The following is a 15,607-nucleotide window of genomic DNA, read 5'->3' on the forward strand; positions in this document are numbered from 1 at the left end:
TCTGTGTGGTGTTTCCATACCACACCGTGATGCCTGTGGTGAGGATGCTCTCTACCAGTCCTTTGTAGACCTGGGTGAGAGGGCGACAGTGCAGACCAGCTTTTCTGAGCAGCCTGATGAAGTACAGTCTCTGCTGGGCTTTTTTCACTGTGGCTGCAGTGTTCAAAGTCCAGTTCAGATCTGATGTTATTTGTAGTCCCAGGTATCTGTAACTGTCAGCCCTCTCCACCACAGTCCCCTTGATGATGAGGGGCTGCAGGGGGGGTGGATTTTTTCTGAAGTCCATTATTATTTCTTTTGTCTTGTCTGTGTTGAGGCTTAGGTCGTTCACCTCACCATAGGCAAGAATGTCGTTCACCAGACTCCTGTAGCCCGACTCGTCCCCCCCCTGATGAGGCCCAGGATGGTGGTATCATCCGCATACTTAATAATGATGGTGTTTTCCTGGGTGGAGACACAGTCGTGTGTGTACAGGGTGAAAAGTTTGGGACTGAGACAGCAGCCTTGTGGTGATCCTGTGCTGACGGTGAGCTCTGCAGACACCCTCCTTCCCATCCTCACCACCTGTGGTCTTTCAGTCAGGAAATCTAAGATCCAGTTGCAGATGGGAGTCGGGACGCTGAGGTCTGTCATCTTTATACGTTATTGTGCAGGATTGCTATTATTAACACAGTTAAGAATGTTTCATGTGCCCTGGCTGTTTTCTTACATAACAGCACTGTATTTAGTGGTGGCATCATAGTTTATGTTTGTATACCAAGTGTATAACGTTACTAAATATGCAGTTTCCCTTTCTGCTTGTATGTTACAGTTTCACAGTTGAATACAGTAAAGAATCAACGACATCTCGTGTCTACGGATCTTTATTGGATTAATTGTTTAACTTGCTAGATAGCTGGATAGGGACATTCAGCGAGTCCAGTACAGTGAAAAGACAGCACCACAACAAGCTGTGTTACAGGGTGGCTCACATCATCACATTGTCCGTCCACACCTCAACGCCATGGCGACAAGCAACCAAGACAACGCTTCACAGAATGAAGCGAAGTCTCTCAGTGTTCGTTCTTACTGCTCTGCAGCCAGTTCCAGTGCCAGCATGGCCGCCCTTAAAGCACGGGCTAAAGCAAAAGCAGCCGAAGCCAGAGCAGCATTCGCTCAGAGAGAGATAGAGATGAAGGTCGAGGCTGCGTGGATTCAGGCGACCTTAGAGGCCTTGCAGCAAGAAAAAGAAATGGAAGCAGCCATTGCAGAAGCCGACACCATAGAAGCAGGTTTATTAGCAGAACAAGGGTCACGTAATAGATCACTGAGCCCTGTTCGCCCTCAAAACCAGCACGAACGTACTCTGGACTACGTCATAGAGCAAGCCAGCATAAAGTCAAGCCAACATGTCACTGATTATGATATCGAGAGCGGTAGCATAGTATTTTGTCCATTGCCGCCTGTTCACCAGACCAAATCTAATCTGGCCAGTTCATTTCATAGGCATCACAATCCCAGTAATGTGCAAGGAAACGTGGAGCCTAAATTGGAGGATAGAAAGCCAACGGCAACCTTTCTGCACAGCGGCTTTATCAACTCTCCTCAAGCCACCAACGATATCAATCCCACCACCATGGACCTCGCCAGATACCTTGCCCGCAGCCAGCTCGTTACAACAGGATTGACGGCCTTTAACGACAAGCCTGAGAATTACTGGGCTTGGAGATCCTCCTTCCAAAACGCCATAGCAGGCCTGGGCCTTTCACCCGGAGAGGAGCTCGATCTTTTGGTAAAATGGCTTGGGAAAGAATCCTCAGAGCAGGCAACAAGAATTAAGGCGGTCAACATGAGGAATCCAAAAGCAGGTTTGAAGATGGCTTGGCAGAGGCTCGAAGAAACTTACGGTTCACCCGAGTCTATTGAGCATGCCCTCTTTACCAAGCTTGAGAACTTTCCCAGGATCACCATCAAAGAGCCATACAAACTACGTGAGCTCGGGGACCTTCTGTCAGAAATCGAAGCGGCAAAGGTCGATGGGTATCTGCCTGGGTTGTCTTACCTTGATACCTCCAGGGGAGTTGCACCGATTGTTGAGAAGCTTCCTTATAACATCCAGGAAAAGTGGATTGAATTTGGATCCAATTATAAACGCCGCCACCGCATCTCTTTCCCCCCATTTAATGTGTTTGCCGACTTTATCCGTGCGGAGGCAAAAACCAGAACGGATCCCAGCTTCAATCTTTGCCTCTCTCGTCCAGCAATCATCCAGAGAGAAAACATAGAGAGACATGGTAAAACTCTCGTCTCCGTCCACAGGACACAAGCATCTCCAACAACTCCTGAGACACAGAAATCCAGGGACCCATCGAAGCTGTGTCCCATTCATGCCAAGATTCATCCATTAAAGAAGTGCAGAGCCTTCAGAGAAAAGAGCCTGGAAGACCGCAAACACTTCCTTAAGGAACATTCCATTTGTTTCCGCTGCTGCTCCTCCACAAGTCATTTCGCCAAGAACTGTACATCAGAAGTGAAATGTACCGAGTGCGACAATGACAGACACCTCTCCGCTCTACATCCAGGCCCAGCCCCTTGGAAGTCCAAACCATCTCCCCCCGCATCTGAGCATGGCGGGGAGGAAGAGGTAGCAGTAAACCAGGAGATCACCTCCACGTGCACAGAGGTGTGCGGTGATGGGGTCAGCGCGAGAGCATCCGCTAAGATATGTCTCATCTCAGTCTATCCAGAAGGACGTCGTCAAGAGGCACGCAGGATGTACGCCATCTTAGATGAACAGAGCAACCGCTCTCTTGCAACATCTGAGTTTTTCAATACCTTTGGGATCAAAGGCAATCTTAAGCCATATTCACTGCGGACATGTGCCGGGCTCAAGCAGACTGCAGGTAGAACAGCCTGCGGCTACGTGGTGGAGTCTGTGGACAAGAAGACATTGCTCCCTCTTCCTCCACTCCTAGAATGCAATCAAGTGCCTAACAACCGTGCCGAGATCCCCATTCCAAATGCTGCGCGTCACCACAGCCATCTCAGATGCATTGCCAACACGATTCCTCCACTGGACCCAAACGCCAAAATACTGCTCCTATTGGGAAGAGATATTCTGCAGGTGCATAAAGTGAGGAAACTAATTAACGGTCCCAACAATGCCCCGTACGCCCAGAAGCTGGATCTGGGATGGGTAGTTGTTGGCGATGTAGGTCTTGGTGGAGCACATAGACCTACCCAAGTGGAGGGACGCGCTCCAGGATCTACAGATGCTACAGATTCCACGGCCCTACACCACATTCTCAAAGTTGAGCATGCTACAACAGGAGCTTTATCTGTTCTCGGACGCATCAGGCAAGGCATCGGGCAAGCCAAGATACGCAGTTGCCTATCTGAGGGTCATCACCGAAGACGGAATAACGGAGGTGGGCTTCATCTTTGGCAAAGCAAAGCTGGCAACCCAGCCAGAGCTCACTATTCCAAGACTAGAATCATGCGCAGCGGTCTTGGCTGTCAAAATCGCAGAGACGATTGTGAAGGAGATGGACGACATCATCTACAACACGGACAGCAAAGTAGTGCTGGGGTACATCTGTAACCGGTCAAGGCGATTTACACATACGTCCACAGCCGTATCCAACGCATCCATCAGTTTTCGTCATCTCATCAGTGGAGGTTCGTTCCCACGGATGACATCCCAGCTGATCCCGGATCACGGTCCGTCCCAGAAGCTCTATGTCCGCCCAATCACCGAAGTGGTCCTCCTCCGGTCTCCCGAGGACTCTGAGGGTTAAATGGGAAATTTGCATGGGGTCTGGGAGGCCCCAGGCGGGGAGTGTGCTGGACCACTTTCTGTTTACAGGTATTAATGCCACCTGCTGGATGTTCAGGTTCCTATAGCTTTGAGTTACCTTTCCTGTTAGGCAGGAAGTTGTCATAAACCAGGAAGCCCAGCCCAGGGAGAGCACCGCATGGTGTAGACTAATTCCTGTGCGTAATTTACTGCCAGTCCACCACACCAGTTTGTTAGACGCATTGTCTGTGAGTAATTATGTTTGTGTAACAGCATCTTTATACGTTATTGTGCAGGATTGCTATTATTAACACAGTTAAGAATGTTTCATGTGCCCTGGCTGTTTTCTTACATAACAGCACTGTATTTAGTGGTGGCATCATAGTTTATGTTTGTATACCAAGTGTATAACGTTACTAAATATGCAGTTTCCCTTTCTGCTTGTATGTTACAGTTTCACAGTTGAATACAGTAAAGAATCAACGACATCTCGTGTCTACGGGTCTTTATTGGATTAATTGTTTAACTTGCTAGATAGCTGGATAGGGACATTCAGCGAGTCCAGTACAGTATATCTGATATGTTTGGATAACATACAAAACAAAGATTTTCACTGTACACATGACAATAATTAACACACCTATTACCCCAAAATTGGCAATTTAATGTAAAATTCTACAATATTACAACTTTTCTTAGACTTTCTTAGATCCCCTCAATACACCCCCCTCCCCCATCACCAACACTCCTCCTGGCCCTCAAATCTGTTCATAACCAACCCGCGCCCTGTCCAGTTATTCCACACCACCATATGCCGGCACATCCGCCCAAAGCCCCAACACCTACCCTGAGCCCCCAACAAACACCCTACCGCCCCAAACCCACCCTGTGCCCCCAACACCAAAGCCTGTGCCCCCCCTCCAAGCAACTACTAGCCATCCAGTTCAACTTCGACCGCGTCTCACAGACATCTCCGGCCGTCTCCTCTCGCTCCGTTGCCCATAACTGTATAGTACAGCCCCTCACCCCAACCCCAGCGCGACCCCCTGTCCATCTCTTTGACGACAAAAAGTGGTTGCCGGCTGTCCATTCATTTGGATGGAGGGTCTCGATCTGAAACATCCCCCATTCCATCTCTCCAGAGATGCTGCCTGTCCCGCTGAGTTACTTTTCCAGCATTCACCGGCTTAACGTCCCTCCCGCCGCTGACGGGTGCGGAGCCGCTTGGTCACGGACACCCCAGGCCGCTGCTGCTGCTGCTGCCGCTCCGGCACCCGCCCCCGCTGCCGCGCGCAGCCTTTGCCCAACGGCAACAGCCGTTCGTTACGGCACGTCATCACGTTGCCGTGCCTCGGCCTCGATCCCCTGCAGCCAGGAACATTCCCGCCCCGGCCGCGGTGCCGGTCGAGGGGCGATGGTGGGAGGAACTGCAGATGCTGGTTTCCACCCAACATATACACAAAATGCTGGAGTAACTCCGCGGGACAGGCAGCAGCATCTCTGGAGAGAAGGAATGGGTGACGTTTCGGATCGAGACCCTCCATCCAAATGAATGGACAGCCGGCAACCACTTTTGTCGTCAAAGAGAGGGACAGGGGGCCATCCTCTCAATACATCCTATACCCCAACACCCACCCTATGCCACCTCCACTTCATCATCAACACTCGTCCTGGCCCTCAACCCTCAGTGGTTCAGACTGAAGAAGGGTTTCAACCCGAAACGACACCCATTCTTTCTCTCCTGAGATCCCACTTGAGAATCATTGGGTGATTTTAAAATTTTACAGCCAGATTTATCACTTCTTTTTAGATACCAAAGGAATCAAGAAAAAACATAAATAAGGCCTTACTGTAGATGAAATGCAGTGAGCAAATGTGATAATTCCCAATATTTTCAATCTTGATATCTGCACGGCCAATGTTCGCCAAGCACTTTAGCTGTTGTCCCTTCAGCTCTCGCTTCTCTCTACCATCATTTCCCTTCACTTTTGGAATTCTGAAGTAAGATAAATGTCTCTCATGGTTACCCTGATTTCCACAATTATTTACAACACAAAAATTGACCTTTGGTGTTTTAACAGGTAAGAAAGTACGTGTTTTGTGTATTAACAGTGTATGCCATAGGCTGCCATGTCCTCCACATGGATTGAGCTGCTCCGTGCATCATGCCCTTTGACCCAATGACCTTACGTGCAACCCCCCCATATTCCACTTAAGTGTTTCATTTGTAAGAAGGAACTGCAGATGCTAGTTTAAACTGAAGATAGACACAAAAAACTGGAGTAACAGCGGGACAGGCAGCATCTCTGGAGAAAAGGAATGGGTGGCGTTTCGGGTCAAGACCCTTCAGACTGGTCAGGTATAAGGGAAACGAGAGATATAGACAGTGATGTGGATAGATAAAGAACAATGAATGAAAGATATGCAAAAAAGTAATTATGACAAAGGAAACATGCCATTGTAAGCTGTTTGCAGGGTGAAAATTAGAAGCTCGTGCGACTTGGTTGGGGGAGGGATGGAGAGAGGAAATGCTGGGGCTATCCGGAAGTGGAGCGAAATCAATATTCATATCACTGGGCTTTAAGCTGCTCCATCAAAATATGAGATGCTGCAACTCCAATTTGCATTTAACCTAACTCTGACAATGGAGGAGACCGAGGACAGAAAGGTCTGTGCAGGGATGGGAAGGAGAATTAAAGTGTTCAGCAACCGGGAGATCAGTTGGTTCACACGGACTGAGCGAAGGTGTTCTGCAAAACGATCGTCCAGTCTGCATTTGTTCTCACCGACGTATAAAAGTCCACATCTTGAACAACGGATAAAGTAGATGAGTTTGGAGGAGGTGCAAGTGAATCTCTGCATAACAACACATAATCCTCCAAAATTTCCACCTCCAACGGGATCTCACCACTTGTCACATTTTCCCATCTCCACCTCCTTCCGCCTTACGGAGAGACCGTTCCCTCTGCAACTCCCTGGTTAACATCCCTTCCCAGAAGCTGCAACACCTGTCACTATACTTCCTCCCACGACTCTGTCCAGGGACCCCGACAGTTTCAGGTTCGGCAGAGGTTCACTTGCACCTCCTCCAACCTCATCTACTGTGTCCATTGTTCAAGATGTGGACTCTTATACATGGGCGAGACCAAATGCAGACTGGGTGATCGTTTCGCGGAACACCTTCGCTCAGCCCGCGTGAACCAACCTGATCTCCCAGTTGCTGGACACTTTAATTTTCCTTCCCATTCCCACACAGATCTTTCTGCCCTCGGTCTCCTCCATTGTCAGAGTGAGGCTAAATGCAAATTGGAGGAACAGCATATATTTTGCTTGGGCAGCTTACAGCCCAGTGGTATGAATATTGATTTATCTCACCAGGTAGCCCTGGCATTCCCTTTCTCTCTATCCCTCCCCCACCCAAGTCGCACAAGCTTCTCATTTTCACCCTATGAACAGCTTAAATGGCCTATTTCATTTATCATCGTTACTTTTTTTTGCATATCTTTCATTCATTGTTCTTTATCTCTTCACATCTATATCTCTCGTTTTCCTTATCCTTAACAGTTTGAAACATAGAAAATAGGTGCAGGTGTAGGCCATTCGGCCCTTCGAGCCTGCACCGCCATTCAATATGATCATGGCTGATCATCCAAATCAATATCCCATACCTACCTTCTCTCCATACCCCATGATCCCTTTTGCCACAAGGGCCACATCTAACTCCCTCTTAAATCCTGCCAATGAACTGGCCTCAACTACCTTCTGTGGTAAGAGAATTCCACAGATTCACCACTCTCTGTGTAAAAAATGATTTTCTCATCTCTGTCCTAATAAAAGACTTCCCTCTTATTCTTAAACTGTGACCCCTTGTTCTGGACTTCCCCAACATCGGGAATAATCTTCCTGCATCTAGCCTGTCTAACCCCTTAAGAATTTTGTAAGTTTCTATAAAATCCCCCCTCAATCTTCTAAATTCTAGCGTGTACAAGCCGAGTCTATCCAGTCTTTCTTCATATGAAAGTCCTGCCATCCCAGGAATCAGTCTGGTGAACCTTCTCTGTACTCCCTCTATGTCAAGAATGTCTTTCCTCAGATTAGGAGACCAAAACTGTATGCAATACTCCAGGTGTGGTCTCACCAAGACCCTGTACAACTGCAGTAGAACCTCCCTGCTCTTATATTCAAATCCTTTTGCTATGAATGCTAACATACCATTCGCTTTCTTCACTGCCTGCTGCACCTGCATGCCTACTTTCAATGACTGGTGTACCATGACACCCAGGTCTTGTTGCATCTCCCCTTTTCCTAATCGGCCACCATTCAGATAATAGTCTACTTTCCTGTTTTTGCCACCAAAGTGGATAACCTCACATTTATCCACATTATACTGCATCTGCCATACATTTGCCCACTCACCCAACCTATCCAAGTCACCTTGCAGCCTCCTAGCATCCTCCTCACAGCTAACACTGCCCCCCAGCTTCGTGAAGAAGGGCCTCGACCCAAAACGTCACCCATTCCTTCACTCCAGAGACGCTGCCTGTCCCGTTGTTACTCCAGGTTTTTGTGTCTATCTTAAGTGTTTGATGTAATTATGCACTCCGAGTTCAGACAATTTAGAGCTCCTCTGTGGTTTTGTTCTATTTGAAGAGCAACAAAATGTGTTGGGCAACGAAAAAAATAAGATGAAGTAGGATGAAAAATAGTTGACTTCATTTAAACTAGTGGTGTTAATTTTGTACAACTTCAGTCCTATTATTATTAGTGGATTCTCATAGCAGTTTGCAATGTATATAGTATCTCACCTTTTGTGCAACTAAGAGATGACCTTGAATGCTTCCAACTCATGGTGTATCCAGGGTTGAATTTCAGTCTGCTGTGACCAAAAAAACCTAAAAACTGAAAATTCACGGGCCTGTTAACTCTTCTGATTACTACGTTAACATATTTAGTGTAGTTGGCTTTAATGGTGCTCCCCAATACCAGTGGCATTAACCCTTTTTTAATCATGATTCTTTAACAACAGTAATGTTATGAAATATCCACTACCAAGCTAGAATTTATTCATTTACATGGACATATTGTTCATCAGATAAATACAATCGTCAAATTTAAGTACAACAGAGCAAAGTGCAAGATATAGATTGCAGAATAAAATTCTAAGCATTTTAATGCATTAGTTCCATAGGCAAAGTCCAATAGCATCAATGGGGTAGAGATGAATCGGACAGTGCCCTAGTTTATGAAAGGACCATTGATAACAGAGGAGGAGAAGTTGTTCCTGAGTCTGGAGGTGTTTCGAGCATCTGTAACATCTGCTGTAGACAAAAGTGCTGGAGAAACTCAGCGGGTGCAGCAGCATCTATGGAGCGAAGGAAATTGGCAATGTTTCAGGCCGAAACCTCGTTTGTCTACCTTCGATTTTCCAGCATCTGCAGTTCCTTCTTAAACACTTTGTCTACTCCACTGCGAAATCTCCTCAAGGTATGCCTACTTTGAAGAAGTTCTCCTCCTCCCTCCAAAGACAGTTTTGTAACTTCTGCTGGATGGGAGCAGTGAGAAGGAGGAATGACCGGGATGGGACAAGTCTTTTCCAAGCCAGAGTGAACTTTAGATGGAGTGAATGGTGGGAGGTCTGGGTTGTGCGATGGATTGGACTACGTTACTACTCACTGCAATTTGTTGCGATGTTGGGCAGAGCTGTTCCAAACGCAAGCTGTGATAAAACCCAACAGTGTGCTTTCAATGGTGCATCTGCAAACATCTGTAAGAGCCATTGGAGATGTGCTGAACTTCTTCAGTCTCTGGAGGAAGTGTGGTTGGTCCGTGACAGATTGTAGGTAATAAGGGTAAGGATCTTGAAGCCCTCAATCATTTCCACTTCTGCACCATTAATGCTGATGGGGACATGTTCTCCACCACGCTTTCTGAACTCGGTAACTAGCTCCTTTGTCTTGCTGACATGGAGGGAGAGATTATTGGCCCGACATCATGTAACTAAGTTCTCTGTCTCCTTTATCTCCATCTCGCCGTTGTTCGTGATCCGGTCCACCATCTGCAAATCATAGACGGAGGGAGTATAGTAGGGGACTGACAATGCATCCTTGCGGGGAACTGGTGTTGAGAATTGTTGTGGAGGAGCTGTTGTCACTATCCTCATTGATTGTTATCTGTGGTCAGATTCCAGGGATCCAGTGGCAGAGGGGGATGCTGATTCCTAGTTCCATGAGTTTAGAAGGGGTTATGGCGTTGAGGTCGGAGCTTTCGTCAATATAGAAGATGGATTACAGAATGACTGCAGAAGTAGAGAAGGACTTAAGAAGAAGGAGAGGCAGAGAAATTAAAAAAATGTAATGCCAGGTCTTATTGCCTTGAAAGTGGAAAATCCAAAAGGTGGACAATTAAAAATGATCAGGATTGAAGTATAACAGAGAATGTATGAATGGGGATTGTAGAAATAAAGTGGGTGGAGGCCATTGAGGTATTACATACAAAGATGAGAATTCAAAATTTGAGGGATGGTTTACCTGGAATTAATGTGAGTCATTGAGCGTCAGAGAAACAATTGAGGGAGACATGGTGCAAGTTGGAAAGCTGCGGCAGGGGAATGTGGAAATCTGTTCAGAAATTTGTTGGGATAATAAAGTGATCATGTTATAACTAAAGCAATAGTGAAGGATACACAATAGTGAAGGATGACTGAGATAGGAATAAAGTCAGGTAATGGCATGAAGTTAAAATAAAAATACAACATGAAAATCAATGTTGAACAAGCACAATAACAGCACCGTGATTACCATATTGATAGGATTATCTAATAGAATTCCACTCTTTTTATTTAAAATATCACTTATGTTCGATGTAACCAATAAGGGTTGATGGATACTTCTACTTATATTTATGGAACCATCATTAATGAAATTCAAAGAAGCAAAGGGGATATATTGTTCAATGTGTCTTCCTCACAAGGAGGTCCATTTGTCACAAGTAGCTAAAGTTGGTAAATCTAGTTTGATATAAAATGCAAGAATCCTTACCTCCACTAAATGCTTCAAGGGCATTGTGTTGTACATTGAGTAACCAATGAAGAATCAATGAATATGTTAGAAGAAAGCAAAATAATTTTATTGATGGCAAAATTTATTGCTGTGTTATGTGAATTACAATCTAGCATTCCGATGGTGGAATACTGACGGTTTAACCAAAGCTTAAGAGAAACACATGTAATGAAATTTAACATACATGTACCAAACAACAAAACAACAAAGTAGCGGAAAGACTACAAAAAGTTAAGGTCATCATAAATAGCAGCAGACTTGAGTAACATTTTCAAAATCTGTTTAATTTAGCTTTTATGCCTGAATACAAGTATTCGTTTTTAGGATATACTTTAGTATATATATGTAAGTCAGGCTACATATGAACCAAAATCACAACTTTTAACGTATTATAAAAGTAATAGGTACAAAAAAATGTGTTGATTATCATAGTGTTGAATTACAGGGCCATTCCAGGTCTGAATGATATCAACGGATTCAGAATGTAGGGTTTCCAAAACCAAGAGTTTGCTGCAGCTGATGAATCTCATCAAGAAGCTGTTTATCTTCAAGGTGTAACTATGTAAAACAGAATAGATTACAAATTATCTTATGTCAATTTTCTGCCCAATCCTCATGAACTGATTTAAGCTATTCTTCAGTTTAATGTGGGCTAATCCTAAATCTGTGTGTCTTATTAAAGAGCTGGCCTGATTGGCGCAGCAGTCAGGTCAACCTTTTAATTCTCCTCTGGAAATCCTCCTCTTGGAAATGGAATGACTACTTTTGATGGGGATATTTGGAAAAATCGCAAGCCCTAATAACAAATTAAGTTCATTGGAAAGTCAAAATGGGAGTCTACCAGAGCAACTCATAGCATTTTGGATCCATTATCATAGTTTTATCATTGGCAAAATCTTCCATATACAAACTCTTCAGAAATATACAATTCCAAGATATGATGAGACTAAATGAAAATTGATTTCAATAGTTCAGTGGTACTTTATTGCCACATGTTCTCAAGTACAATGAAGTTCATTTTTGCAGATGGTTCAGTGACAATCCTACTATATCCCTTGACAATCCCCTGAATGTAATAGCTTCCACAACCTTCCCCATATATATGCTAATCATCATGCCTTTATCTACTAATACCACTCAATGCTCAATTAAGTACCTATCCAGTGATCTTTAAAATGTTGTTATTGTTCCAGCCTCCGCAACTTCCTCTGGAAGCTCATTCCAAATACCAATTACTCTTCCTGTGAAATATTTATCCCTCAAATCCCCTTTAAACCTCTTCCCTTTCACCTTAAACTCTTGACATCTAGATTAAAAAACAAACTACCCTATTTATACCATTCATAATGTTATATACCTCTGCATGTCACCTGTCAGCTTCCATTTCTCCAGGGAAAACAGATCAAGACTAGCTAATCTCACATAACTCAAGCCCCCCAATCCAGATAACATCCTTATGAAGGAAGTAAATGCAGATGCTGGTTAACATCGAAGGTAGACACAAAAAGCTGGAGTAAGTCAGTGGGTCAGGCAGCATCTCTGGAGAAAAGGAATAGGTGACGTTTCAGGTCCAGACCCTTTGTTCAGACTGAGTCAGAGGAAGGGAAACGACAGATATAGAAAGTACACTCATGTGCGGGATGAAAATTAGTAGTGAAGTTAATGAAGTCCATGAGTTCTGCATGGGTGCAGGAGGTAGGCTCTATCCCCGAACTATATCTCTGCTACATTGACGACTGCATCAGGGCAGATAATGCAACATTAGTTAACATTAACCTTCCGTATTTTTCATATCTCACATATGAATCACGATTTCCTGCTATGGCCCCAGAAATCTCCTCCTTTACTGAACATTCTAGGTTACACCTCTTTAGACTCCATGGATTTAACCATTTATGTGTCTGAAGACCTCTGACAGCTCCTCCTTTGTTACGTTGATATGCTGTAGGATATCATTACTCCATCCCCTGAACTTAATAGCTTCCACAACCTTCTCCATGTTAAATATTGACGAGTTGTATTCACTAAGCCCTCGCCCATTTGTTAGAGCTCCACAAATAGATTTCACAGAAAGCAACATGAATTTCTATCCCAAAAGTCTCAAGTTCTTCAGACTAACATCCGCTTCTGCCAAACGGCCTTCGACATCTTCACACCATCCCATGTGAAACCACCCTTCTTACCATCCTTTGGTTTTACATAATAAACTTGTAATGAAGGGGAAAATCCAAACAAATTCAATGGTGAAACTAACCTTTATTGCATATTTATAGGTTTGTTCTGCTTCCAGTTTTCTCCCTGTCTGAAATCATGAAAATTGAATTAAATTAATGAAATCATACTCAGTTAGGACACAGATGTTTGCACTCTGGACTGCATCTGAATATTTCCATTACCTTCTTTCCAAATAAATTAGAGCACTGGGTAAAATACAGAATAATTTATCTGAATTTAAAAAAATCAATGGTTACGTCCTGTATTTAGTCAAAAATAAATCACTACAAAAAAGTTAATTATGATCATCAGTGAAATTTAGAGAAACCAATATGTATTCATATTTGATTTTTCTTAAAAAAGCAAGAACTGCTCAGTAATCAAAAACCTCAGACAGGAATTGAGATATATTTTAAAACGGGCCAATTTTTGCTTTCATTGCGTGGTGTAGGCAGAGCCTGTTTAATATTGATTTCTATTAATTTCAATGGTAGATTGGACTTCCAGCTGAAGAATTATCAGAATTTATCTTCAATTGTTTCCTGAGAAGTAAAAATACTCTCTGCTGAATATGAATAATTAGTATTGACAAAACAGAATAAAACCTTAAATAAATCCTTAAATGAAATGGTGTCTCTTTCTTAAACAGTCTATTTCACCTGAACATTAGAAAAATATAACACTAATAAAGATTTTGATCTTCAATAAAATCAGAACTTGTAAAGCTGCTGCCTGATAATGCCAAAGTCCTGGGTTCGTTTCTAACCTCAAATGCTGTCTGTGTGGAGTTATGCGTGTTCTCAGTGTGATCTTGTAGGTTTCCTCCGGGTGCTCCGGTTTCCTTCCACATCGCAAAAACTAATTGGTCCAATTAGCAGGCTCCTCTCCCCTACCCTCGGGGTCGGGCGGGTGAATCACCCCGGTGTGGTGGTCGGGGTCCGGGGGTCGAGGGGGTGAATGTGTAGGGCTCGGGGTCCGGTGCAGCGTGGTCAGTGACTCTGGGTGGCGGAGGGACCATACTGTCCCCAACTCTGCTGCAACTGACAGGGACGTTGCCGGGTTTGTGTCCCTGTGTGTCCGCTGCCCAGAGCCGTGGCCCTGCTCCACCCGGCCCTGTGTGTGGGCGCTGCCGACCCACAGCCCGTCACAGTGCGGCCACACAGGGGGAGACGGGACGAAGGGGGGGGAGGGGGGAGGGGGAGTTAGAGCTCGGGAGTGGCCCTCCCTCCCGGAGTGGCCCATCCTGCTTTGTGAGTGCATTGTGACATCACTTGGATTTTTTTTTTCCAAAATGGGTGAGTTTGAAGAAATCTGGCTGTTTTTTAAATTTCAACGATTAATAACCGGAAATATAGGTGGAAACGCAACGGGAAGATGTTTATCATCACCATGGGAAAAATGTGTGCAGGATGTGTGAAAATGGGAAGGTTGTGGCCTAGCTTTTGGAAGAAGATAGGAATTAACCAGATTGACACACACATACACAGACACAAACAAGACAAAGACTTTTAGTTATATAGATTAAGGGGGAAAGAGTAACTAGAATAGGGAGAATAGGGATCCCCAGGATCCACATTTTATGCATGGAGCTGCAGGAAATGAGTCAGGTCCTCAATGAAAATTGCTCCTCGCTTTTTACAGCGGAGAAATACATGAAGACCAGGAGACTTGGAAAAGTTAATGGAGATGTCTTGAGGACAATCTATTCTACACTTGAGGAAGTGTTGTACATCCTAGAATATACTAGGTTGATAAATCTCCAGAATATATCCCAGGAAAATCATGGGAATTTACAGAAAAAATTATAGAAATCTTGGCTGAGATATAGGAATCATCACTAAGACATTCATGAGGTGCCGGGAGTGAACATAGTTATCAAGAATTAGTGTGATCTTGATCAGCTGGGCAAGTGAATTGAGGAATAGCTAATTGAGATTAATTTGGTTGTGTTTTTGTGCTAATAACCTACATTGAGGGATAATTTGCAATATCCGTTATATGTGGGAGGTCACTGGAGCAGCTGAGGAAATGTGCCCGGGCACAGAGGGAATGTGCAAACTTGGCACAATTAACACTTGACAAGAACTTTCTACTGCACCAGAATGTCACATTAACTTTTCAAAATTGGAGGTAGGACTGGAAATCGTAATCTTCTTACCTTGTATTAAACCGATTTGAAACTATAGAGTATTTGTTCCCACATGAAATTAACCCACTCCGCACAAACCTGAACTTTATGAGAATAATAAAGTATAATATACTCAATAGTACAAGAGCCAGTGCTTCATTGATTAATTATTATGAAGTGAAATTCCAAGATTTATGGGATGTAAGTAATAAAATTATTTCTGTTACAATACAAAATCATTGCCATTTCCAATAATAACTTTCTCCCATACCTTTAGGCATACCAATGTAAGATAGCCCCAGACATCTGCATTAGAATTATTGAGGATATTTGCCTCACACAGAGCATCTTCAGCATCCCTCAATTCATCAAGCTGAGTAAATGTAAGAAAGAACAGAATTAATCTCTTACTTGATCATAAGAAACATCTAA

General features: G+C 44.1%; 1 protein-coding gene across 6 annotated transcripts in view; it reads right to left on the reverse strand.

The window, feature by feature from the left end:
• Positions 1 to 10,874: 10,874 nt before the first annotated feature.
• cfap70 (cilia and flagella associated protein 70) overlaps positions 10,875 to 15,607 on the reverse strand; it is an 80,797-nt gene continuing 76,064 nt past the window's right edge. For 4 of the 6 annotated variants that reach the window (XM_033040334.1, XM_033040335.1, XM_033040332.1 and 1 more), the window contains 3 exons: positions 15,447 to 15,548; positions 13,088 to 13,135; positions 10,875 to 11,391 (listed from right to left, as the gene is read on the reverse strand). In XM_033040334.1, coding sequence (XP_032896225.1) covers positions 11,311 to 11,391; positions 13,088 to 13,135; positions 15,447 to 15,548 — 231 coding nt within the window. In that variant the 3' untranslated portion in view covers positions 10,875 to 11,310. The remainder of the gene's footprint in view (positions 11,392 to 13,087; positions 13,136 to 15,446; positions 15,549 to 15,607) is intronic. The other 2 variants (XM_033040331.1, XM_033040333.1) reach the window with 2 other exon arrangements.

Source organism: Amblyraja radiata, chromosome 22 (assembly GCF_010909765.2).
Source record: "Amblyraja radiata isolate CabotCenter1 chromosome 22, sAmbRad1.1.pri, whole genome shotgun sequence".
In the NCBI taxonomy this organism is placed as follows: Eukaryota; Metazoa; Chordata; class Chondrichthyes; order Rajiformes; family Rajidae; genus Amblyraja; species Amblyraja radiata.